The sequence below is a fragment of the Bombus impatiens genome, unplaced genomic scaffold (genome assembly GCF_000188095.3).
Source record: "Bombus impatiens unplaced genomic scaffold, BIMP_2.2 scf_0362, whole genome shotgun sequence".
Classification (NCBI taxonomy): domain Eukaryota; kingdom Metazoa; phylum Arthropoda; class Insecta; order Hymenoptera; family Apidae; genus Bombus; species Bombus impatiens.
In genome coordinates this window covers 56,294-83,990 of record NT_176781.1, presented here as the reverse complement: position 1 = coordinate 83,990, position 27,697 = coordinate 56,294, and the positions used below count along the sequence as shown (strand labels likewise).

Here is a 27,697-nt window from a genome sequence, read left to right as displayed (position 1 = left end):
ATTAAAAAAAATAAATTATTCAACATTCTTTATTCTATTACGTACTATATGGCCAAATTTATCATTTGCTTAATTTGATAATTATATTTATAGTAATAAAAATATGATTTTTTTTTTCTTATAGATTAATATATAAAGTATTATTAGAAAATTTACTAAACATTAAAAACTAGTATTGGGTTGGAATAAATAATGAATTGAAATAATGGATTGTGATTTGTGTTCAACAAATTTTGAAATTAAATTTGAAAAAATGATTAATTATAAGCAATATAAGTTTTATATTTTACAGATTTCAATTTTACTTTAAAAGTATAAAAGTATATACATTTTTTTCGTTTATTTCGGACCAATTAGCTTATACAGTATTATTTTAATTTGTACATAGGAAAAATGGAATTTTTATTCTCAATCTTAATTATTTCTGGAATATGACAAGCATGTTTAAGAAAAGAAGAAAATTATATACTCTGATCAATTGACAAATGATCGCTGTGTGAACTCGCTTTGTCATTACATCTTTCATATTGTAGGATAGGATCTATCTATATGCTGAACTGTCATAGGTATTTTCAATGACGTAGGACTGCCATATTTTTTTCTATATGGGGCCTGCTAGGGGGTCAACCAAATTGTTGGGGGTTTGGAGGTGGCCATGCAAGATGTTTTGTGATAAACGAATGGTGCGCATAATAAACAATTAAACCAATATTATAGCGGGACGCGTCGTTTCGGCAGATATGCTCGAATCGTTTGAGCAAACGGTCCGGATTGGCAAAGAAAAAGCCTTTCACTCAAAACATCTTTCTCACATGCGATAGGAATTTTACGTCACAAAAATTTTGATCGGGGATGAGAGTGTAGTGCCGTGGCGAGGTTATATTAGAAATTGGGACAATGGCCCTTTAAAATTTATCTACGTTTCATTTTATAATTATTAATATCTAAACGAGAAGTATTTGTATAGTTCTACTATACAATACTGATTTCTTTGAACGATACGAGTTGTCTTGGTGATTTTGTTGAATTCGTTGATCGCGAATGCGGTGCCCTACCCCGCTGCACTATTTTTGTCTGTACATTTTATTTACACGTATTTCTCTTGTTGCGTGTTTTCTTCGCCAAATATTTTGGCTATCTTTATAGCAGTTACGTAATTTCCGACGTGAGTAATTCCGGCACGATGGCCGATGATGAATTAAATGAAACTCGATTGTTTTACACGTAGTGGCGTGTGGACATATATACCACGCTAAGTTAAAGGGAATTGATTTTTGACATTCTTTGCATAAGAGTAAAAGAAGCTCAAAGCGTGCTGGTATATATCAATAACATGAACGGGAAACGATCACTGCACGGTTGTAAACAAAATTAATGTTTAAACAGTGAAAGTGATCCTATTTAGATATGTCTATTGGAAATTATCTTCTTAAGGTAAATTATTAGTATACAATTATACTTGTTGTAGATATTGTTTGTATTTATATTTTTTTAATTGGTCTTTTAAATATTTGTAAAAATGTAGTATAACAAAAATTTTTTTAATTGTTTAAGATATTTTTAGTTGCATCTTTCATATTTATAAATAAAACATTTGACAAATTATGAATCCATATCCATATTTGGTTGAATGAAATAAAGAGAGATTAAATTAATAAAAAGCAAGTGTGTTATGTACAGAGTTATTGAAAATGATTGACATGACAATATTTTAAATATTTAATTCATTATCTTTAATGGAAGTATAAAATATATGGTATAATTATAGGTCTATATTAAATTTTATACATAAAAAATAATAATATTAAATGTTTTAGGATAGTCATCACATCATAATGTGGTGGTTTAAAATACTATTGAACAATATTATTAAGAATGACAGAAATAGTATCCAAGGATTTTGGTAAGGGGCAACCTTTTCGCAAAAGAGACATGTCAGATTCGTCGCAGCACCAATATAATCAACCTCCTCCTGATATTATGCCAAAGGGACTTGCAATCAATGGTATATTCCCAAATATATAACAGCTTTTTGTAACAAAATATGTGTCATTAAACACATTATTATATTATAATATTATTATTACTAAATAATTATTATTTTCATAGGCATAGGAGGAAGGTTGCGCCAATTAGAATCTCTTTTTATTGATGGTCCTGTACAAGGGGAAGGAAGAATAGGCCACACATTTTCTATTGAGACACTTATTGATATTTTACTTGTCTTATATGATGAATGTTGTAATTCTTCCTTACGACGTGAAAAGACTGTCTCAGATTTTATTGAATTTGGTATATTATATATACATAACATATGTGTATTTTTTTTAAATTTATAATTTCATATTAAAAAAAATTTATATATTTTTTTATAGTAAAACCAGTGGCTACTTGCATTAAGAGTTTGCAATTGGCACGGGAGGATTTTGAAATAGTAAAAGTTATTGGTAGAGGTGCATTTGGTGAAGTATGTGTTGTAAGAATGCGTGGTTCAGACAAAGTATTTGCAATGAAAATTTTGAACAAATGGGAAATGTTGAAGCGTGCAGAAACTGCATACTTTAGAGAAGAGAGAGATGTACTGGTGTATGGTGATCGTAGATGGATCACAAATCTTCATTATGCCTTTCAAGATGACAATAATTTGGTAATTCTTCTAAACATTAATAACAATTAGAAGCATTTATGAACATAAAAATATCTTATGTGTTTTAAATAATAATGTGTAGTACTTGGTCATGGATTATTACTGTGGTGGAGACCTGTTAACACTGTTGAGCAAATTTGAAGATCGCCTTCCAGAAGATATGGCACGTTTTTACATAGCTGAAATGGTTTTGGCTATTGGGTCCATACATGACTTACGTTATGTGCACCGTGATATTAAACCTGATAATGTTTTGTTAGATGCAAATGGTCATATTAGATTAGCAGATTTTGGATCTTGTTTACGATTGTTTGAGGATGGCACTGCACAAAGTAACGTTGCTGTTGGCACACCAGACTATATTTCACCAGAAATCTTAAGGGTAAAATTATATTTCCATATTATTTTATATATAATTATTATTTTTATAATTTATAAATTATGTAATATTAATTTGTATTTTACTAATTTATGATATTTACTACTCATGAATGTTAAAAAGAATGCATTGAATTTCATATAGGCAATGGAAGATGGTCAAGGACAATATGGACCTGAATGTGATTGGTGGTCTTTAGGAGTATGCATGTATGAAATGTTATATGGAGAAACACCATTTTATGCAGAATCTCTAGTCGAAACTTATGGGAAAATTATGAACCATAAGGTTATTAAATAATTTGAATTATACTTATAAAAGTTGTTACAATGATGTTATAATAATTATTATACATATATATTATACACATTAATGTGTGTATTTTACTTAATTTCAGAATTGCTTTGACTTCCCAGCAGATGACATGTATGAAGTTTCTGAAGAAGCTAAGGATTTAATGAGGAAATTAATATGTAGTTCAGAATTTAGACTAGGTCAAAATGGAATTGATGATTTTAAGGTATTAACATGTAATGTGTTAACTTAAAAATTATAATATGTGGTTATAATTAGAAAATTAAATTTAATATAATTAATTGTAATTATATAACACAGAAACATCCATGGTTTGAAGGAGTAAACTGGGAAACTCTTAGAGACAGTACTGCACCTTACATTCCTGAAGTTTCTTCACCAACAGATACATCAAACTTCGATGTTGATGATACAGATGTTCGCAGTTCTGATGCTGTTCCACCAGCAGCAAATTCTGCGTTTTCTGCACTTCATTTACCGTTTGTTGGCTTTACTTTTACTCAAGGAAGGTAAGTAGCATCTTTTACTTCTTTATGTTCCTAAAAAGAAGTATACTTAATATGGTTTTGTATTTATAAATTACAGTTGCATATCTGATCTGGGTTGTTTGTCTGCTATAACTCAAAAGGATAAACGTGTGCAAATACTGGAGGAAGAAAATGCACAACTGACACAAGCACTTGAAGATTTAAAAAAACAAATTAGTATGAGTCATTCTTCCCCAGGAATATCACCAGATTCTAATAATGCAACAAGAAAACTTCAGGATGAAATAAATACACTTACTAAACGCAACTGTGGTATAAATATATATCTCTAAATATGTACTACTGTAAAAAATATATGAATACTTAATCATGTTATTATTTCATAATATTTCTTTATAATTTTCTAGAATTAGAATCACAGTTAAAATCCATGGAGGTCCCTCGTGAATTACGCAACTTAGATAACGGTGATATGACAAAATTACGGGAATTAGAAAAATTAGTACGCTCTCTTCGATCAGAAAAGGAAGAAGCTATTAAAGATAAGTTAGATGTCCAGGAGAAGCTTAAACTTCAAGATAAAGAATTAAAAGATGCATTAACACAACGTAAACTAGCAATGGCTGAATATACTGAAGTTACAGACAAATTATCAGAATTAAGACAACAGAAACAAAAATTGTCTAGACAAGTCAGAGATAAAGAAGAAGAATTGGAGGTTGTAATGCAAAAGGTTGACAGCTTACGACATGACATTAGAAAAGCGGAAAAGTTACGTAGAGAATTAGAGAATCGAGTGGAAGAGGCAATGGCTGAAACGAGTAAAGAAAGAAAATTAAGAGAACGTAGCGAAGAATATTGTAAGCAAATGCAGGAAGAAACAGAGAAAATTAGGCAAAGGTCTATGGGAAATGATGCAAGTGCAAATCATGCATTAGCGACACAAGAAATTAATAGGTTAAAAGCAGAAGTGGAAAAACTCGAAGTTCAATATAATGAAAATTTGAACCAACAACAAGGTAGGTTCAATCTTGAAATTCGTAGTCTCCAAGAACAATTGCATGAAGCTGAAACAAGGAGAGATTTATTGGAAAGGGAAGTCCAGTTAACGAAAGAAAAATTAGATAATGCAAGATTAGAAAATATCACTGATAGTGAGGAGACTATAAATGAATTAAACAGACGTCATGAAAGAGAAAAAATTATGCTAGTCGAAGAAAACAAAAAACTTATGTTAGAACTAAACACTCTTACCGATAGTGTTAATAGAATACAAGGTGAAAGACGACAATTAGAAGAAGAATATGAGGAACTAAGAAACAAGAAGGAAGCTATTGCACAATGGGAAGCTCAGATTACCGAAATTATTCAGTGGGTGTCCGACGAGAAAGATGCTAGAGGATACTTACAGGTCTGTCCTACCTATATTTTTTTTTATTAATGATGATCATTAGTATTATAGTATGATATGTATCTCAAGAACTGTTTAATTTTGTGCTTAATAAATTTCAGGCGTTAGCAACAAAAATGACAGAAGAATTAGAATTTTTAAAACATTCTGGCGGTGTAGGTGGTGTAGGAAGTGGTTCTACAATGGCAGATAAAAATTGGCGAAATCGTAGATCACAAAAGCTTGACAAAATGGAGCTTTTGAACCTACAAAGTTCTTTACAAAGTGAAATACAAGCTAAGCAGGCAATATCTGAAGAACTTACAAAGACGCGTTCAGATTTAATTGCTGCTCAAAAGTAATTAATTTAAATATATTATAAATAAAATAAATTTTAATGACGAAAATATTTTTATTTCTCTAAATGTCACTGATATAATTTAATAATGGTAAATCATTGTGTATCTACAGGGAATTAAGAGATTTCAGACAACGATTCGATACACTCACGCACGAGATAAAACGTAAAGAAATGCAAATAAAAGAGTTGCAAGCGAGGCTTGACACAGGCGATGGCTGTAAGTACATTTCATATAGCACTGTTACAAAAAGAAATTTCGTAAAAATTTTATTGTTACGTTTTTATAAAAATTCTGTACGAACTATTATTATACAAACTGCTGCGATACATGCTGTGTATGTAATTTGTAAATCTTTTAATCTCTCTCGTACATTGTTTAGGCGGTGAATATATCTGTTCGGTGTTTTGTTCTACATATTCTGTAAAATATTCTGTATTATTTTAATATGTTGTGGCACGGAGTATATGATTTATATATACAATTCGTAATAAATAGAATAGAATGTTCATCATAAATAGATACAAAATATTATTTATTAGATATATAATACCGTATGTGATTTAAATATTGTGTGATACAAGAAATTTTTATATATGAATTCTTATATAAATATGCTAGATTGTTTTTCTTAATTTTAAATTTGCATGCATCTAGCAAAAGGTCAACAGAATCAAGAAATTGTTATATGAAATATATAGCAGGAATCATATATAGCATTCATACTTCTCAATATAAATTCTTAAGATTTGCTTATTAACTCTTATTTTTGTCTCTCTTATCTAATAAAATATATATATTAATTAACATAAATAATAAAAGTTTGTTGTGAAGATGCATGAATGGTGTACATGATTCTTTGCACTTGCATATTTATATTATTACGTAGTATATTACTTTTATATTATAACTAAAATTACAAGTCATTATAGTCAGAAGTATGATTTAACAATCTCTTTAGTTTTTGTAGCAAAATATAGAATTTCTAAGAGGTATAACTATATGTGAATACCATCTATTTCTTGTAGTTTGCATTAGTTTAATTAATGGCTTGATATTATATTGGTATGAGTCAGTGTGTGGTTATTTTTTTCTTTTCTTAATTTTTTTTATAAATGTGAATAGTAAGAGTTGGTGTGTGTTTCTAGACTGATATTTAAATGTATTTTAAGACAGTTACAAATATGAAAGTGCAATTCATTATACATATATATATATATATATATATATATATATATGTATGTATGTAATAATATCATTTTATGGTCATATATATATATATTATAATTGATCATATTGATCGTATAAATATTTTAATAATATTATAAAAAATGCACGCATTTTTAAAATATGTTATAATTCATAGGTATTTGGCACAAATGAATATTGAATATATGTGTATCAGAATAATTCAGTTGTTGTCTTGAAAAAACATAAGGCACTTAATTTTTAAAATATGATGTTTTCTGACATTGTTAGGTTGACCTTAATATTTTAACAAAATGTTTTGTCTGTATTATATGTAATATATTTAACTATTTCACTATAATACTTCACTTAGGTAATATACTAAGTATAAAAGTTATTGCCAATACTTACTTTACCAATAATAGAGATCGTTACTATTTGGATACCTATCCAGCATAGTAATTCGGTTCTCCGGTACGGTATGCGATTCTGATTTCTAGACTACAAAGTGCCTCTGTTTATTGGCGTAACGAGCTGTGTCTGGGGCCTCTTGTTGCTCATCTTCAAACTGTATTTGTGACAGCTGCCCTATCCAGCAAAACGTCAAGAAAATCTCCAAACATCGTTAGCACCAAACCCCAACGCATCATCGTACATCAGCCGTCGTCACCCCTACCAGTAATGCGTGCTTCCCGCGTCACGACATGTCGCTTATTAACTAGATTCGTTCCCGTCAACACATTCATCAGTCAGAATGCCGTCGCCATCGTATCGCCACCCGGTAAATGAAGTGGCAACAAAACGCGATTTTGATTGACTAGTCAGTTGGGATGCTAATTACAGAACACAGTGCTATGTTTTTTATGAATATAATGGTATGAAACATTAAATGTTTTTCTTTAAAAGGGAGCGTCAAATGTCAAATGTATCAGATTGTTCTTATTTAAAGCATAGCTCTATGTTAACTTTAATTTCAATTACTGTGGAAATCAGTTATGTGTTTCTTGTATGTTGGAAATAATCATCCCCCAATTAAGGATAGTGTCAGTAGCTTTTCATCGTTTTAGGTGATGGTTGTCCTTTGTTAATTGTTGTAGCTGATAATCACTCAGTTTTGTAATTAAATGATTAACAGGTATGTTGTGTCTGAATGTTTTCGCCTTTAGATTGTTTGAACTGATTGACTTTTTAGTACATCTTATTACATGCTTGCTATTTCTGCTGGTAAACAGTCAACCTTTACCTGCATAATAACGATTACTATTTTAACAGAGTTTGTGTGGTGCAAATTGCAGTGCAGTGATTATATTAAAATGTTCAAAAGAAGATGTTATGAAATTTACGTTGATTTATGTATCTACTTGTAGAAAGAAAAACATAATTCTTTACTTTTACATTCTTTATATATTAATAGAATATAGATAAAAGTATTACAGATATCTTTTTTCTTTATTAGTTTAACATTATTAAAAACAATTTCAACTTCCTATAATCAAAAAAAAGATGTTACCATTTTTTATCCTATTAATTTAAAATTTTTTTTGTATTTCAGTTTTAGAACGTCCTACATCTCAAATGTCATATTTGGAACATTTCTTGAAAGAAACTGCAAGCAGTACACGTCACGGAAGTGCAGATAGCGTAGAAGCCGATATCGAAGATAATCGAGCACCAAGTATCTCCAGCAGTAAAAGCAACTTATCTGAACTCAGTATTGTGAGTATTATTTTCTAAGTTTAATATAACATTAAGTGTTTACACATTAAAATTCAATATATATTAAATTTTAGGATCCCACATCTCCGTTATCTCATGAACTTCTCAATAAATCATCAACATCTCATGGACAAACCAATCTTCAACCAAAACCAAAATCTCACCAATTCTTAGTAAGAACATTTTCAGCACCTACAAAATGTAATCATTGCACTTCACTGATGGTAGGTTTAACCAGGCAAGGAGTTGTATGTGAAGTTTGTGGCTTTGCATGTCATATGCCCTGTTGTGATAAAGTTCCATCAATGTGTCCTGTGCCACATGATCAAAGTAAGTTATCTTTAGGAAATCATATTTAGTGCAATTTATTTTGAAAATATAATTCTTCAATATGGCATGATAATAAAATACTTTTTCCAGCAAAACGACCACTAGGTATTGATCCTACACGAGGAATAGGTACAGCTTACGAAGGATATGTTAAAGTGCCAAAAATGGGTGGAGTGAAAAAGGGCTGGGTTCGTCAATTTGTGGTGGTTTGCGACTTCAAATTATTTCTTTATGATATTTCACCAGATCGTAATGCATTACCATCTGTTTACGTGTCTCAAGTCTTGGACATGCGGGACGAAGAATTCAGCGTTAGTTCTGTTCGAGATTCGGATGTTATACATGCTACAAAGAAAGATATTCCATGTATATTTAGGGTAATGCTTAAAGTCTTTTGTTGTATTTTTATTATACATTCCTTCAGGATTTATTTTTATCTCATGTTTATTTAGATAACGACATCTCTACTAGAACCACCTGGTTTAAGAAATCACACGTTAATGCTTGCAGACACTGAAAGTGAAAAAACAAAGTGGGTAGTTGCTTTAAGTGAATTACATAGAATATTAAAGAAAAACAATCTTCCTAATACAACGGTAAATACAGTATATCGATGTATATATTAATAAGATATCGTTCGATCTCATTCATTTTTATTTATGCTCTTCTTTTTACATTACAGATCTTTAGAGCAAAAGAATTACTAGATAATACATTGGCGCTCATTAAAAATGTGATGTCAGGAGCAATTATTGATCCAGATCGTCTAGTCATTGGCACAGAAGAAGGTCTCTTCTGTTTAGATTTAGATCGTAGCGGTATGTTCTATCCTATATATATATATGTGTGTGTGTGTACAAAATCATTTTATGACTAATTTGTATTACATATTTAGAAATTGCAAGAGTAGGAGAAGGTAAAAAAATATATTTACTGGAATATGTAACAGAAGAACAATTAATAGTAGTTTTAAGTGGAAAACAACGTCATGTACGGCTGGTCCCAGTACGTGCATTGGATGGAGACGAAGTTGAATGGATTAAAGTTGCAGAAACTAAAGGATGTATAACTTTAACGACCGGGATAGTCCGTCGCAGTCCACTAACTTATTGTTTGTGTGTTGCCATAAAGAAGCAGGTAAGACATGTTATTGTATAATATCGGATCATTAATGTAATAGATATTTCCTATATTTAATGTCATTTTTCTGTTTTAATTTAGAATGCATCACAAGTCATTATTTATGAAATTACGCGTACGAAAACACGTCATAAACGTATACGTGAACTGATGTTATCATGTCATGCACAAACTTTGCAAGTTCTTTCTGAAGGCCGCTTCTGTGTCGGATATCCTTCCGGATTTTCTATCTACAGCATCTTAGGAGACCATCACCCTATTTGTAAATATATAAATCCGACCTCAAGTAAATTCAGAATTAATTTGAAACCTATAAATCTCTTATTTTTATGTTTTAGCATTGGTCCATTCTGAGAATACGCTCTTAGGTTTTCTTACATACAGTGCTGTGGATGCTTTACGTTGTATCGAATTGCCACGTGGTGAATTCTTATTAGTCTTCCATACATTAGCAGTTTATGTTGACAGCCAAGGCAGAAAGAGTAGAGATCGTGAAATTATGTATCCTGCTGTTCCTACAGCAGTTAGTGAGTATTATTCTTAAACCATAATATGGAACATGTTAAAACGAAATATAATTATAATCTCGTATTACATATTACAAATGTAACAAATATTACATGTACAAATATAACAAATGTATATATATTGCATATAACAATTATAACTTTATGTCACAGGTTACTGTGAAGGCTACTTGCTAGTTTATAGCGAGACTCACATTGATGTGTTTGACTGTACAACTGGAGATTGGTTACAAACACTTAATGTGAAGCGAGCACGACCACTGAATACTTCAGGTTCTTTAACGTCCTGTGTCATTAACGATATGCCACATGTTATTTTTCTGAGCAATTTACATCAACGTTAGTATACTTCATATAACAACAATCATAACTATAAAGTGATTAGATATAATATACAATATTCGATTTAATATAATAGGAGAACTACTTAATTTAACACCACTAGATGCAAGTGGTAGACAAATGACAAAACCGCGAAGGAGATTTTCATTAAGAGAAGGAAATAGAGCTGTTCGTCCTACTGATAGACGTTCCAAAATGATATCTGCTCCGACGAATTTTAATCATATCAGTCATATGGGTCCGGGTAACGGAATACAGGTAAGTTATTTTGAGTTTCCTTTTTTTTTTGTTAATATATATATTTTTTGATATACATCTATTTTATAAATGTCTTATATTTTATATTAGATTCAACGATTGTTAGACCTGCCTACTACACTTGAAACAGCTGATCAACAACATAGCGGTCATCACAGTAGCTCTCATCTTCATAGCAGCCAACAAAGAGTAAGAGTATAATACATCTTTATGTATTTCTAAAAATATCAAATGTCTACTTACATTTTTTTTCTTAGTTGTATAGTCCTGCAATTCAAGCATCAAGTAAACCAGCGCCACTACCGCCTAGGCATCCACCTTCTGATACCCGACGTCTTAGTTCTCATATATCTAGAAATTCCGGATATTCACCGCATAACGGTATTTATATACTCAATCGTATTGTATTTTATTCTGTTACATAATTTTATTTGAGATATCTTACATCACATATAAAATCTTTTCTTAGGTTCAACATCATCACGCAGAGGACCGGCACCACCACGACCAACTGCTACTCCACCTTCGTTACCCCGTACTCCTGTGGACCAAGTTGATTCGGAATCTGTGCATCTACGATCGCATACTCCACTTTCTCTTGGTAGCATCGCATCTTTACACGACAAGGTATTACTTTTTTCTTATTAAAAATATTAACCAAATATAAAGATGATATAGATAGAGAACATTCAACGTGTTCTAAAAAGTTTAGAGAAATCATACTTTTAATAAATACATACAATTTTTCATTAATGTAGGAACACACCTCTGGTGGAAGTCCTAGACATTCAATAGCTTCAAACAACAGTTCAAATCCATCGACGCCACCAAGTCCCGCTCATGATCATGGTTCATCTTCATATGATTCATAAAAATTAATTTAACACTTCTCATAACATTAATAACTTACTGTAATCGCGTCTACTACCTGAATAATAGGATTACAGTATCTATGATAACATTTTTACATAAAATGATATCCGTATTTGATTTTTAGCTGGAAAGTTATCGTATTTATTTCTTTCTTTTTTCAATTTTGTGCAATACATTTTTCTAACCTTGTGCATTATGTTAATTGTATTACAAACGTCTAACAAAAGGCATAATACTCGTATATACAAATGAATTAAGAAGTTGCATGTTTTAGTTATTTAATTCAATAATCAATACAAAGATTTCATAAATATATTAACATTGATTTTGGTATCTTGTTGCAATAACTTTCTGGTTTTCAAGAACTTATAACATGTTATATATTTAACAAGGGAATTTACAGTTTATGTAATGATAAATTGTAAATAATTTATGTTCGGAAATCAATGAATCAGCTTTACGATGCCATATATTACCAAAGTAGGTATCGTTTTAATTTCCTCTTTTTTTTTCGGAATTTTAATACGAATACTTTGCATAATTTTAATTTTTGATCATCGTAATGAACTACCTTAAGTTAATAAAAATTGAAATCTCAGTCAAATTATCTAGCAATAAAAAATTAATCTAATTAATCTATCGTACCTACCTTTTGAATCTAGGTATAAATAATAGTTTCAAGTAAATTATATACTTAGTCATTCTTAGTGACAAATGAATTCAGTGGAAGTGAATCGATCTGATGCCTTATGACTAAATATTTTCTATTGCGTCATAATGCAGTAAGGTGCATCATTTTATTCAGCATGTGAATAGTAGAAATAATCGTGCAATGTATCTAAAGCTCCTGCTAATAAATAGCTATTAAGCAAGGCGGCTATATACTTTTACATGATATATGAGTATTATATTTGTGACAGTAAAAGAGTGTTGAATATTGATTTGTCCTTACTGCGACAAAAACTGATTTCTCGTTTATAAATGTACTGCTTTCTCTATAATTAAGGCTATAAATATCATTGTGGAAACTCTTTTTTTTAATGCATATACGTATTTAAAATTTGTCAGTCAAATATTAACAAGTGCAATGCATAATGACTGAGAATAGAATTGAAACAAAAACGGAACGACGATGATTAAGTATCGTTTATTTCAAACCATGAAATTCTGAAATCCTTATTTATATTTGCAACAATCTGAAGAAAGTGTTAAGAAAGATTACACTACAGGATTACGCAACATCTTTAGTACTTTTATATTAAAAAATTTTAAAACTATTAAATTCACAAAAAAAAGAATAATGAATTATTATGAAATTTTGAAAAAAGTATTACTTGATGATTAATTAGTTACATTTAGTTCTTTTTATAGTTGTAAGACTAGAACAAAACAAATGAAATTACAACAAAGATGAGAACAAGATAACAAGTTTTATATGTTTTAATGTATAAAATATATACATTTTTCATGTACATTTATAAAAATTTGCTAACTATACTAAAAGAGGAGAAAAAAGAGTTGGTAGAACAAAATAATTATCTCAGGATTCTATGCCAGTAGTTAAAATATGAAATAACATTTAACGGTCAAGAATCCCGAGTTGCTCCATTCTTACTCAAGTAATTATGGATTGAAGATGTTTTATCTTCATATCCCTAAACACGGCATACAGTAAAACAAAGAGCCAATAACTACAGTATGGATTCAATTCTTGCATACACGAAAATAAAGTGCATGTAAAAAAATAATGCTGAATCATGCATTTAAATTTACATATATTTATAATGAATTTTAATGAAAAAAGTTTAAAAAAGTATCGAAAAGTTTATGAAATATTGAAAATGTTACGGTAAAATATTGATACGCTACATTCCGAGCAATTCTTTTTTATTTTCATAAAACAATGACAAATATACATGAAAATCGAAATTCCAACTCTTTAAAAAGATCATCGTTGATGGATATAAAGTTAGCATAATAACTATAACATGCGTATAATACCAAAAAAAAGAAACTTGAAACGACTTTATCACATTTGTGTAATGGTAAGACATGAAAATATAATTATAAAAGAAATATATATCGACTGCAATAGGTTTGACATTCTTATATTAAAAATATAGAAGAAACCGTTAATAGAAGAAAAAAGTGTTAATGTTATCAGACAAAGAATGTAATAGTACAGATATTGCTGTCCATACCAGAATAAAATAAAGTTTAAAAATGAATTCTAGAACTATTCTAGAAATGTCATCGTATGTTTATAAATTGTAGCAATGTACGTGTTATTGTACTTACCAACGAAATTCAATGATTTGTCTATTATCCGCAATTGTTACTTAAGGGTTCTAAAATCAAAGATATATCTGTTTGTCTTATGTTGCCTTGTATCTAAACCGAGTTTGTTTATAAATAGAACATACGAAGAAATAGTCACTTTGTATAGCATTGATTTTATATTTTTGTAAATAATTCAATTTCTAAATAAGGTTCCAATTTCAATTTGATTTTAGACCCTTCGAATCTTTCATTTTCCTTCTTTTTTTTAGTCTGCACATATATGAAACTGAAATTTTGAGTACGTCGTTTTATAACATGTAAAAACTGTGCTATAATTATGCTTTTTTTTACGCATAATCAAAATGTACGACTGGCATTCTGCACGAAAATAGAATGATTATATGTATGCATATACAGATTTGTATGATTCAATAGTTTACTTTTTTACGAGTTGTTAGAATATTTTATGTAACAATTAATAATGATTTATGTATCCCATTGGTTTAGTACCAGTGCATGTAATGACCTGATTATTAATCTTTTTTTTTAGCAACTTAGTTTAGCGTATTCTATACTATGGATTTATTTATAACTAATATGTGCATTATATTTACGATATTTATTAAAAGCAATTGCAAGCAATTATTTGCATTTTGAATAATGAATTGTATCTCATTGTATATTATTTAAAGTGTGTCATTATATTAAGAAGTACTTACATTATGGTAAAAAGAAAACCAAATTCTTATGTTTGTAAGATTTCCTCACAAACATTTTTTTTGTAGATTTCATAGTATTTATAATTTTTGTTTTACATTTTGTTTCATACAAAATCTATGATAAAAGATGAATATATTCCCTTTCTCTTAAATTCATTCTTCACTGAAATAATAATAACTTAATTTTTTTGTAATAAAGAATTATATTAGTAAACTTGATGTATGAATACAATATAATTAATGATTAAAACTGGTCTTAATTTTAGGTATTATCATAATTAACAAAACAAAATAATAATTATTAGAATATTTATTTTTTAAAATGAAATCATTAACAGTAAGACAAAGGTCCCTACTGAAACAATAAACTAAATATCATTATAAAAAAGACCATTTAAAAAGATACGTAAGCTTTTGTACTTATATTGTATATTGTGCTTTATATGCTTCATTATTTTAGTATTCTATATCGCATAAGTAATTCATTTTATAACTCTGTATCAATACAATTATCAGTGAGGAATATAAAACATAACATGTTTTAGTCTATAAAATATTTATGATGACTAATTATTTTTAATACCTTTTTTTGAAAATATAATACATATATGTATATGAAGAAGACATTCTTTTTTAAACATATGTCGTACAGAGACGCACGAATTTAAATTTGGTAATTTCGTGTAAATTAGTATATTAAATAATTCTATTAATCCAAATTAATTTTAAATCTAACTTCAAAAAAAGCTTTCTATAATATAATTATATAAATAAAGAGTAATTAATATTTTTGTTGACTATTATATTAGATGTAATTGTTATATATCCGAAATTGTTCTATAAATAATTCATTGAAAGATATTCATATGTTAACATTAAATATAATAATTTTATGATTGATAACATCTATGAATTTTATGCAACATGTCACTTCCTAATATTAGTCATTAAAACAGAATTAACAAAACATTGAATTGGCACTAATTGTTACTTGTTTTTTGTGTTACATTTTACAAATATGATATATTCAACAGAATTTTTTTGTATTTATATCATATTCGAATAACTTTATGAATTTTTCATTTTTTTCAACATATAACATTATAAACTTGGTGTCAACAACAGTTTTAGCAACATTAGTAATGATTTGTATGTCATGAATGTTTAAAAAGAATTCATTAGATTTTGGATCTAGCAAATGCTTCCAAAATCACAACATTATATTAATTCTATTGTTCTATATTGCGCAAAATTCAAAATTACCTTTGTGGAATGTGATATCCATATAGTGAAAAACTGTTGACTCAAAATTTGAATTATAAAATTATAAATATGTTCCTTATAAAAGTATTTGCACAAAACATATTTTCATTAAATCATAGATGAAAAGTAAGTTATTCTTAATTTATTTATTTTATATGAATGTTAATATATATATATATATTATATTATATATATATTATATATGTATATTACATTCATTCTTCATTTAAATTTCCTAACAATATTAATGGCAGCTGTACAGAGAGGTGTCGCATGTATACATAACATAAATAATTATTTAATATCCAAGTAAACCAGGTTATTGAATGTTTAGAAAAACATCACTAGATAATTCTAAAATATAATTTGAACGAATTGTATGTTTTACAAATATTAATTTTGAAATGCGATTTGAAATGACAGATATTACATGTATAAAATCTAATTCACAAAAAATTTCTTAAAAAATTAATGTGATTAACTAATAAATGAATACGTTCCAGTCTCTTTATGCCTTTGTTTTATACGTAATTATCTATTAAGTGTATACCTATTAAATTTCGATTGTGTGATACAACAAAGAACACACGCGACATTGTATACTGCCGTCCAGAATTTAAAAGACGACATGTTGCAAGAAAGGCATTTTTTCAGTATTATTAAGTCACCACTGGAATTCTAGAGTACAATATGAAATTTGTACCTCATCTTGACGGTTTTGTTTCTCGGATTCCACGGTCTTGGCGATATAGTTACTGTCACGATAAACTTCCTTTGCGCATAAACTCTCTAAATGGTGTAACTCCTATGACATTTTAAATCTCTTCGTTTTAAAAAATTGGCCAAATGTTACAAGGAAGTATCAGAAGACGTACTTTCAGAGGATGTACTTTCATGGCTGACTTGATTCAGAGAATGTTGAAGTGCATCGGGCGTTAACCATTCCTTTGGTAGACAACGTTGAAGGAATGGTACACAAGAACTGAAATATGCAAGGCGATTTACCCAACCTGGTATTTCTTGACCACACAAAATCTACAATTTAGAATAAAAATATAATATTAGCATTGTATTAATTAATAAGTGATTATATACTATTTTTATATACATACAAGTGTAAGTTGACTACTAAAATGATTACAATTTTTATTCATTAAATGGTAACGATCACCCCTAAAATCTTTTCCTAATTCAGTAACGATCCTAGTTACATCTTCTTCTGTGAAATCTGTATATCCAATGTGTACTGATTGCCTACGATGATGAAAAATAAACATACTCTTCTTTAGAAATAATATCAACATATCCTTACTAAAATATCTGTACCTATATCTAAATTGCTCCCCTAATTCTTCAGCAACTCTTGGTGTGATTTCAAAAATTCCAGAAATTGGTTTAGAATGACCTCCATATGCATATTCTGCAAATTGATTGAAATAATTCAGCTAATTTTAATAGATTCAGATGGAATTAAAAGAAATATATATATATATAAAACATTATGTAAATATACCTGTTCCATATATTTCAACTCCAGAATGAAATACACCCAATCCAATTGGAGTAGTATATTCATTTATCCAATACTGAAACACGAAATGTATTTATTACAAATGTGCATCAATAAAAATTAAAAAGATATTTTAAAAAGAAACTTAAAAGGACCTTACCATATCATAAACATTAAGAATTATTGGCTCTCTAGCCATTTTTGGTATTAATTCTTCGTTATCCTGTGGATAACCCAGACAACTAGGAAAAGATAGGTTGCAGCTAAGACCTGACGAAAACATCATAGAGATACCTATACTTGAAGAGATGAACAGCAGCACTACCTATGTTCCAACGCACCTAATAAGCAAATACATTTGCTATATACTGGATCTACACTAAGCACATAACCAAAAATTACTACAAAATTTAAAAAAGAATGATGAAATAGGAAACATCTTATTTATAATTTTCAAGTAAGTATCTGTGGTTAATTTTATATCAAATCACCTAAATGATTCATATGGGGTTACACAAATAAAAAACAAAAATGTAATAAAATACATATTATTGTTACATAAATATTATTTATTAACTACATAATAATCAGTAACTTCATGCTTTTCTATGTAAAATTATATTATACTTTGCAAAATACATAGCAACAAATATGTTTTTCTAATAACAATATTGCAACTTATAGAATCAAAATGATAAAATCACCAATATTATGTTACTTAATCTATCATAAATGCTAAACAATAACAATACCAAAGTCAAAATATAAACAAATGATATTTTGAATTAGATTTATAATTTACTACTCTGTTATTGTATTAATGAAGTTGTAGGATGCAGAATGTTCAAAGATAATCAGCAAATTTATTAGTAATATTGTCTGACAATGAGTAAGGAACTAAGAATGGATATACTTCACAATAGAAGAAAAAAAGTGTATTGTGAATCATCAAGTCAAAGGTTTTGTTAAATGATATTTTTAAATAAATTGTATTACCTAAAAAAGTCGAGATTTTAGCACTATCACATTTCTTTATAATTTGTCACAGAATAGTTCAGTACATGTTAATCTCCAAATTTTCTTGAAAGAATTGTTGATGTTAAATATTGCAGAAAGACATTGTACAAAATTGCAAGTAAGTATACTCGCAATAAATTAGCGATCTTCTTGAAATGTCAATAACAGTTATTAAGTTCTTATGAAAATTTAATAACATAGATTTAATAACTGAAATTCGTAAAAATTACGTGCAAATAGCATACATTATGTCAATAAGAAGTCTCTCCTCACTTGAAGTGTGTTAAATTATCAACAAAATCCTTCTTGAAATTTGTAATTATGTATCTTAACTATTCATTACGTATTTTTAATCACAAACTTAATTAAATGCACATAACAAACATTAACATTAAAGATGTTTTAAAGGAATTTAGACAAATTGTTTATAATTAGAAACGAATGGCATTTGTCTAGGGATATCGAATAATTGTCTCTAGTCTAGATGAATATCAAAAGTTGAATAATTACTAAAGAATTTTTTTTTCGAAAGTTATACATATGTATGTAAAATTTTACCAAAATATTAAATAATATATTTTTCTATAATTTTCCTATACTGTTGCTAATTCTAACATTTTTTATTTACACAATTTTAATATTTTTAATACTGATAAAATATAATTCGCAAGACATAAGCATAATAAAAAAATGAAATAATTAAAACAAACTTTTTAATATTATTTATAAATATAACTAAATATATATAAATAGCACAATGTCATTATTAAAATTTTTATTAATAAATTTACATATCATTGTTATTTGAGACTATCTTAAATTAATCTTATTCTTAATTGAAATATTAAGTATAGCATTATTCATCTGTTTTTATGATTAATGCTATCAGATAAGCACTGTGGACAGAAAGGAAATTTCCTCTCTGCTATAAATACATATGAACATAAATATTTAGTGATAAAAGATTGTTTAGACATATTTCTAAAAAATTCAGATTACTTGTTTAAAATAGAAAATTGGTACAGCAATCAGTTATATTTCTAAATTTTTTAAAATAATTTTTTATGATACATATGTATCTAGAGATATATAGTATATAATTTGATATATAGTATAGAGATATATAGTATACATAATGAAATGCATGTGATTTAATTTTGTTATCCTGTTACTATTGAGATAGATACGATTTATTTGAAACATTTTACCACACATTACAAACAATTTATGAAACAAAATATTACTCTTATAAATATACACATATATAAGCATATATAGCACACGTTCTTTTACTAATTTTTAACACTCTTTACATAATCATTGTTCAATTTTTCTTATTTTTAAACGAGTGTGCGAATATTATATTAAATATGCTACCATAAATACAATATTTCCAGATTTTGTATTTTGTATAAAGATATTTACAATTATTTTATTCTATTTTACTAAGAAAACATTTTCTAGATTTAAAATACGTAATTAAAGTTTAATTATTTACATATTTAAACACCTCATGATAATGTCTTTTTGTAAGAAATTTCAAAAATTAATATATTTGTTCAATGAATGACCAAAGTGTAATTTGCTTCATATAAATAAAATAATATCACAATTGAGTTTTTATAGAATTTAATAATCTATTCTTATCTAATTGTTGTGCATATATTGAACTACTGAGAAATTTAATAGTTTCAGTCATCATGTTTAATATATAACTTTGCAACGTATGTATGTTCAAATAAGTATATAATTACATAAATATATTGTGAAATATTTGTCAATGCCACTCTTTAAAAATCAATTCTCTTAAGTATTGTTAATATATTTAAGATATCTTTCTAAATATATTCCTTAATATGTGTATGACACCACCTCTTCCTTATACAAATTTATTTTTATGCAGGTCAAAAGTCTTAGTTATAAAGCTTATTATTGCATACATAATGTTGCAAATCACAAATATTCTAAGATATAAACTAAATGAGGTACAAGTAGAAAATTTTGCCAATTATAAAATGCAAGCCTAAATACCTACATTCTTAATAAGTAAATGTATTTGTACCTACATAAATGTACAACATATATTTATAAATGTATAAACAGAGGAGAACTGTATCTAGATTATCTTTAATGCATACATATTTGGAATATACAGCAACTGTGTAAATCCAAATATTGTTACTTATTATAGATGTGTATACATGAATATAAAGTACTTAAAATATGAGTGTTTTACGATAATCGAGTCGTACAAAACATTTTTAAATAGGAAATATGTAGTTTTAACTAGTCTGAATAAAATTTATAATTTAACAGAACAAATACAAAAATATAAAAATTTATGATTAGTGAAGTAAATATATATAAGTAACAAAACTGTTCATATAATGTAAATTATAAATTGCCTGAATAAAATTTGGTAACATTATATGATCGCATACTTCAATTATTGTTTTAATTTAATTTTAAATTCGTATTTCTAAAATTTTATGAATAACTATGTATCATAATCTTCATCCAAAGTTGCAGTACGAGTAAAATTAGATGTTGGTTGATTATTTGTATTTAAACTTGATGTATTTGTACTTAAATTCATAGGTTTAACTTCTGTATAAAAATTAGGTTGACTAATTTGAAATGATGGAGGCACAGACATTTGAAATTCTGGAACTTGAGGTACAGTATTTTTTACCATTTCATTACGAGTACCTGGATTATATATTCCAGTTCCATCACTGTTTTCTTCATTTTCATTTTCTTTCTTTACTTTAGTAGTTAATCCCATTTCCTGCTTTGAAAATCTATAAAAATATAATAATATATTTAAAATTTACAAATACCAAGTAAGTTATTTAATACTTACCCTGTATCTGGCTGTTGTATTGTAGGTAAATAAGTTGATGTATTTGATACATTTGTATTCATTGGAGCAGGTGTTAGAGGTGGTGTAGGTACTTCCTCATCAGGTCCTGATACATCTGGTAAAGAATTTACTAAATCTTTTAAAAAATCAAAGCGGTTCTCTGATAAAATACATTGTTTCCTACAAAGAGATCAACAAATCAGTTAAAACCAAGTACTGAATTAATTTTAACTCAATTTTAAAAAAATCTTACATATGAGAAGGACTCAAAGTTTTGGCATTTTTAGCATTTGTAATTTGCATGGATTTTGTAAGTAATGAATGTACAAACAGTTCCAATGTTCTAGGTATACAAATAGTTAAGGAATTTGCTTTCAAAATAAAAATATATCATTAACGGCTTAAAGATCTACGATGTAAACAACAATAATTCTTATATTGGCTTATGTTGGCATTAAAATTATTATTCTTATTATTAATTTAAAAAGGATATAAATTATAATCGGCACTGGTTGTGCAACTTTTCCAATTTCTTCATCAGTTTGCATAATTTTTTTTATTCTGCCCTAAATACATTTGTAAAAATAGGTTAGTCATATAATTAAAAATTAATATGTATATGGTCTTTTTAATTATATATTTCTTTATCATTTAAATGAGATTACAAGTAAATTACATTATTTTTATTCAAATTATAAACATGTAATTTATATATGAAGTGCATTTTCGTGAAAAACTTCTCCAAACTATACAGAGTATTTTAATACTCACTGCTGGAAAACGTGCATTATATTTTTTCTTTTTACTTGGCATTGTCACAAAGTGTAGTACTTCACCTTACGCAAATTGTGTATAAATAAATCAGAGAATAAAACTTTGAAAAAATAAACGCGTTTATTGTATGTTGTATTTGCAGGAATCAAGGTGTTCCAAAACTTGACATGTATCTGTAACCTCTATGATGTATACATATACATTTTCAATAATCGTAAAGTATTTTACGTTCGTAAATGTAATACTTAATGCTACATTCATAGAATATAAGCTACTATGTGTTCTAAAAATACTTAAAACCAACATGTAATTTCAGATCTTAATTTATGAATATTAATATTCATTGCAGCAATATATATATTTTCGTATTTATTGTATTAATATATATTTCCCTTTTCTGTGCAAAAATAATTTATGCTTATTGATTATACATAAAATTACTAATGGCATATCGTAAATTAAAGATGTGCGTGACCTTTCCAAGATTTGGGGAATTTAGCGTGATTGCAGCCAGTGGAGTACTGGAGCATTCTGCACGCGTTACAACTTCAAACAATTTTGAAACTAATTCGATGTTTAAATTTATGTTTAAGACTAGTTATATTTAAAACTAAATATTTATAATAGATTGACAACTTTAACAAGATTTATGCTGTAATGAAATTTATTGAGACGCTGAGCTCAGCGTGACGGTTCTAACGATTCTTTAATTTTGAGTCGCAGAGTAGCTCATTTATCTACTTGAATTTACATGATAATCTATGATTAATTTGTTATCCAATAAGACAAACTCTTATTAACTAATGCTAATAAATTTTATTTTGATTGGAGTTTACAATATTAGAAAGCTAGCGATTTATGCTTTGGCAAAGCACTTTACCATGGTAACGAAAGTAAATATGAAATTCGAAAGTAATCACAGTTGTTACTGAGAAATAATTTTGTCATTAATCAATAAATTTGTTAAATAGCTTTTGTTCGTTGCCTCGGCTATGTTGCTGTACAGTTAAATTCGCGGCGCAAGAATTAACCCTATTATCATACAAAATATTCACGGTAGAGAGAGCCACAGGCGTACACCAGTTCAAAACAAAGATGACTACTTCTTATAATCCATCCTTACAAAATAATGTGAATTTAGGAACAATGATCTAGTTACAAATTTGAATTTGAGACTGTGTCAAATTGCGATTGTTTTTCTTTTAACTTTGTACTAATTTGATTATATGTAAAAGTTTTATACCTGTAACCTATTTTTAAAATACTAAAACGATAACGATGTTTTTTCAAATATATATAATTTAAACTTCCATTTTAATGAATACTAGATGAATAACGTCGTATTATACTAATGTTTTTAACCTATAATTGTAAATAATTTTAATTAATAGATCAAATTTATTTTATAATGGCAAACTCAAGCAATGATAGAGTTGTCGTTTTAATAGACATGGATTGCTTTTTTTGCCAAGTTGAAACAAAACTTCAACCAGAATATGCTGGAAAACCACTGGCAGTTGTACAATACAATCAGTGGAAATTAGGAGGGTAAAATATTTCAGATAACATAAATTATACTTAAATAACTTAAGTAGATAGATTAGAGAGAGATTCTAAATATTGCTAATATTTTTTAAATAGGATAATTGCTGTTAATTATGAAGCAAGGGAATATGGTGTTACAAGACACATGAGAGGTGAAGAGGCAAAAGAAAAATGTCCAGATATTGTTTTAGCTAGTGTACCATGCCTTCGTGGAAAAGCTGATACATCAAGGTATATCAAAAAATTATGCATTTAATATTTTTCACACACACACAATATGGGTGAATTACAAATGTTTGTATAGATATAGAAGTGCTGGTCGTGAAGTTATTAATGTTATAAAGAAACATTGCAATATAATAGAACGTGCTAGTGTGGATGAAGCATATTTAGATATTACTGACTTGGTTTGTAAAAGGATGTCTACATATTCTATTTCTTTGAATCATTTAGTGACACAGCTTTCAAATACTTTTGTAGTAGGATATTCAGAAGTTGGAAAAAATGATGAAGGTAAGAAAAAATTACTATAAACTTTTATGACTATAAATAAATTTGTATATAATGTTGTTATATGATATGGGCCTTTATATGGTATGGATTTAGAAGAGAGAAGTAAAGGCACAGAAACTTGGATAATGAACGTTTTCGAGAATCTTGAAGATATAGAAGCACAAAAACTTGCAATAGCGGGACTTATAGTTGAAGAAATAAGAGCTGACATATTTGATAAAACAGGATTTAGATGTTCTGCTGGTATTGCAGGAAACAAGGTAAAAAGGTGTACCATCTATTTTATTACCTAATTAATTAAAAAAAGTAATATTGTATTAGTTATTATTGTTTAGATATTAGCTAAGTTGGCATGTGGATTGCATAAACCAAATCGACAAACAATATTACCTGCAGCTGCAGTATCAACTCTGTATTCGACATTGCCAATCAAAAAAGTTAGAAATCTTGGTGGGAAGTTTGGAGATGTCGTTGTTGAATCTCTCAATTGTAATGTTATGGGTGATTTACTGCAGTATTCACTGCAATATTTACAAAAACGATTCGATGAAAAAACGGGGTATATTTATGAACTCATAATTTCGCTGAAAATAATAATGTATAAAAACATTACTTTGAGACTATGTTATATTAATATATTCATTTAGGTCATGGTTATACAATATTGCTCGAGGAATAGACAATGAACCTGTTAATATACGATTAGTATCAAAATCAATTGGAGCATGTAAAAAGTTCCCAGGAAAACAAGCTATTGTCTCATTAGATGTGGTAAAGTACATAATAAAATTTGTACATAGGAAAATTGTGAATTATTTCTTTACATAATATTTTGTTTACAGTTAGAACATTGGGCTGGTGAATTATCAGCAGAAGTTTGTGAACGTCTTGAACAAGATCTTGAAGAAAATGAGCGACGAGCAACGTTAATGACAATATGTTATCAGTATTATCAAAATAAGGCTACAGTATCACAATCACGTTCATGTACCTTAAATTCATATAAACCAGGAAATATGGCAATTCGTTGTGTACAAATCATATCTAAGTCAACACAATGTCCAATTGCATATTTAGGTATATCAGCTGGTAAATTTATACCAGCTAAAGGTAGCGGCAATTTTCGGAATTTTTTTAAATCAAACGAATCAGAGCCTCATAAGAAAATAGATGCACAAACAGAAAATACGAAAGTAGAAAGTATATATTCAGTAGAAAATACTACTAAGAAAATAAAAAGTGATTTAGATGTCGATAAAATTATCAATGTAGATTCTAATAGTGATGAAATTAACAATGCATCAAGTAATAAACTAAAACATGTTGAGAAAAAATGTTCTACAATAAATCCACAATTAGGTGAACAAAGTTGTAATATCAAAACAGATTGGTCTCCTACTTCCAGAAGATTAAATAATTTAATTAATTCATTAAATGAAGGAAATAAAATAACATTTTATGAAAAGAAGGCAAATTGTTTTAATTTGAATGATCCCTTACATCAAAATGATTTTAAGGAATCATTTTTTATGAATGTTTTCAACCCAAAAGAAAGTAATTTGAAAGATACACATGTAAATGATATTAGGTTAATTGAGTTAAATGACAATGTAAATATAGATATTGAGTTTGAAAATGTAAATGAAGATAGTGTAAAAAACGAGAAAAGTAATTTTGACGAAAAATTGGATTTGAATACAAAGGCGAATAGTGACAAAATGTATATAAACAGTGAAATGGAAAATGGGCCAATTTCTTCAAATATAAAATTAAATGAAAATAACAGAATGATTAATGAACAAGATATAATACAACTAGAAGAAATATTTCCTGATTTGAGTAATATTGATCCTACTGTAGTTGTATTGTTACCTTCATATTTACAAGAAAAAGCAAAATTATATATGAAAACAGAAAATAAAAAGGATATTTCAAAACAAACTTCAGCGAAAATGAAGGGAAAAAATAAATTTAAAACCAACACTTCAAAAGGAAGAAAAGATAATGATATTTCTAGTTTCCTAATTAAAAAAAACTCATGTAACTCAATTGAAGTTCCTTCTAAACAATGTTTAAAATGTTATCAAATGATACCTATATTAAAATATCAGGAACATTGCGATTTTCATGTGGCTGAAAGTCTGCAATGGAACTTAAATAATTCAGTATTACATACTACAAATATAAAAAGGAAGGAAAATACAAGTGATGTAGATACCAATTCTATTAAACGTCGATTAAATGCAAATATTTTAAATTCTCATAAGAATCATAAATCCATATCATCATTTTTTTCGTAATATGAATTGACGTATTATATATTATATTGATATCTTATATCTATCTCAACGAAATAAATCTTAAATAAATATTTTGTGTATCATTTGTAAAAATATACTTACATTTTATGAGATATGTAGATATATATTTACAACATAGTCTTCTTAGAATTGAAGTAGTTCTTCTCCTTCAATTTTATTTGAATTAATGACACTTTTGAAATAAAAAGCAATAATACTGTAATATGCATAAAATGCTAATGTTGTATTGATTCATAATAAATTTTATTTAATTATATTGCTCCAGTATCTTTCATTTAAATAAATTAAAATGATAGATAATAATTAAAATAATAATAATAGTTAAAAAAATATTTTACTTTTAGGTATCTTATAATATACTTGTTCAACATTGATAAATTATGTATATGTACAATTAATACTTAAAAGTCGATTTGTACTTAAACAATCGAGTTTTGCAAATTCCGTTTTCACGCTTTCTTTGTATCGTTTCATTGAATCTTGAAATGTAGAAATCGTTGTTTTTATTGCATCGTTAGATGCCTTTAGCAATTGAAATGCTAAAAAAAATAATGAAATTTTAAAATAATATCTGAAAATATTATAAAATTGTACCTTGTTGTTTATCAATCTCTGCTTTCTCGATAGCTCTCATTAATTTATGCATAAGCCTTAGTAATTTTAATTGTTTTCGTGACAACATTTTTTGGAATAATATTTTTCCGAATTTTTGTTCGTGTTTTTTTATATATACGTCCAATTTAAGAACTGCTGCTTTTTCTGTTTGACTGTCCCATAAGATTTTTTTACAACATATATTTTTATCCATGATTATTGTCTTAAATTTTACATTATACACATTAAATTGCACATTAGAAATATGAAGCTCAATAAATAATTCTGTTGTTTTTGAGTATAATTAAAAGTTTATACACAGTGGGGTCACCCTATATATTCTGAG

At 27.7% G+C, this 27,697-nt stretch overlaps 5 protein-coding genes across 13 annotated transcripts; 2 read left to right on the top strand and 3 right to left on the bottom strand.

Moving 5' to 3' along the window:
- The first annotated feature begins 590 nt into the window (after window positions 1-590).
- Window positions 591-17,319, top strand: LOC100743345 (serine/threonine-protein kinase Genghis Khan). Of its 6 annotated transcripts, XM_024367842.2 has the most exons (27): window positions 591-1,434; window positions 1,818-2,005; window positions 2,110-2,292; window positions 2,376-2,647; window positions 2,730-3,029; window positions 3,171-3,314; window positions 3,424-3,546; window positions 3,642-3,850; window positions 3,927-4,141; window positions 4,237-5,240; window positions 5,342-5,577; window positions 5,691-5,797; window positions 7,350-7,547; window positions 8,319-8,482; window positions 8,557-8,812; window positions 8,903-9,189; window positions 9,265-9,408; window positions 9,495-9,630; window positions 9,708-9,949; window positions 10,034-10,214; window positions 10,291-10,479; window positions 10,633-10,818; window positions 10,898-11,079; window positions 11,170-11,268; window positions 11,337-11,460; window positions 11,549-11,706; window positions 11,838-14,580. In XM_024367842.2, exons 2-27 carry the CDS (start codon window positions 1,876-1,878, stop codon window positions 11,949-11,951), a joined length of 5,583 nt encoding a protein of 1,860 aa, XP_024223610.1. In that variant the 5' UTR covers window positions 591-1,434; window positions 1,818-1,875; the 3' UTR covers window positions 11,952-14,580. The 6 variants fall into 6 exon arrangements, with proteins under 6 accessions (XP_024223610.1, XP_033176761.1, XP_033176759.1 ...); XM_033320870.1 differs by lacking the exons at window positions 7,350-7,547; window positions 11,838-14,580 and adding an exon at window positions 17,096-17,319; XM_033320868.1 differs by lacking the exon at window positions 7,350-7,547 and having other exon boundaries at window positions 591-916.
- On the bottom strand, window positions 16,027-19,181 carry LOC100743221 (deubiquitinase DESI2). Of its 4 annotated transcripts, none has more exons than XM_003489712.4 (7): window positions 18,721-19,181; window positions 17,885-18,065; window positions 17,728-17,800; window positions 17,541-17,634; window positions 17,327-17,468; window positions 17,090-17,249; window positions 16,027-17,019 (listed from the first exon to the last, which is right to left on the bottom strand). In XM_003489712.4, the coding sequence occupies exons 2-7, from the start codon at window positions 18,008-18,010 to the stop codon at window positions 16,973-16,975; spliced, it is 642 nt and encodes a 213-aa protein (XP_003489760.2). In that variant the 5' UTR covers window positions 18,011-18,065; window positions 18,721-19,181; the 3' UTR covers window positions 16,027-16,972. The 4 variants fall into 4 exon arrangements, with proteins under 4 accessions (XP_003489760.2, XP_012241412.1, XP_024223616.1 ...); XM_012385989.3 differs by having other exon boundaries at window positions 18,987-19,181; XM_024367848.2 differs by lacking the exon at window positions 18,721-19,181 and adding an exon at window positions 18,527-18,700.
- Window positions 19,182-20,278: 1,097 nt separating this feature from the next.
- LOC100742866 (dr1-associated corepressor) lies at window positions 20,279-22,653 on the bottom strand. Its single transcript, XM_003489709.4, has 5 exons — window positions 22,376-22,653; window positions 22,098-22,170; window positions 21,858-21,951; window positions 21,605-21,784; window positions 20,279-21,542 (listed from the first exon to the last, which is right to left on the bottom strand). Exons 1-5 carry the CDS (start codon window positions 22,415-22,417, stop codon window positions 21,239-21,241), a joined length of 693 nt encoding a protein of 230 aa, XP_003489757.2. The 5' UTR covers window positions 22,418-22,653; the 3' UTR covers window positions 20,279-21,238.
- An 813-nt stretch (window positions 22,654-23,466) lies between these two features.
- Window positions 23,467-27,013, top strand: LOC100742750 (DNA polymerase eta). Its single transcript, XM_003489708.4, has 7 exons — window positions 23,467-23,926; window positions 24,020-24,154; window positions 24,228-24,436; window positions 24,530-24,696; window positions 24,772-24,995; window positions 25,084-25,207; window positions 25,279-27,013. The coding sequence occupies exons 1-7, from the start codon at window positions 23,787-23,789 to the stop codon at window positions 26,734-26,736; spliced, it is 2,457 nt and encodes an 818-aa protein (XP_003489756.1). The 5' UTR covers window positions 23,467-23,786; the 3' UTR covers window positions 26,737-27,013.
- Window positions 27,014-27,090: 77 nt separating this feature from the next.
- On the bottom strand, window positions 27,091-27,670 carry LOC112212898. Its single transcript, XM_024367829.2, has 2 exons — window positions 27,352-27,670; window positions 27,091-27,296 (listed from the first exon to the last, which is right to left on the bottom strand). The coding sequence occupies exons 1-2, from the start codon at window positions 27,563-27,565 to the stop codon at window positions 27,136-27,138; spliced, it is 375 nt and encodes a 124-aa protein (XP_024223597.1). The 5' UTR covers window positions 27,566-27,670; the 3' UTR covers window positions 27,091-27,135.
- Between the last annotated feature and the right edge of the window lie 27 nt (window positions 27,671-27,697).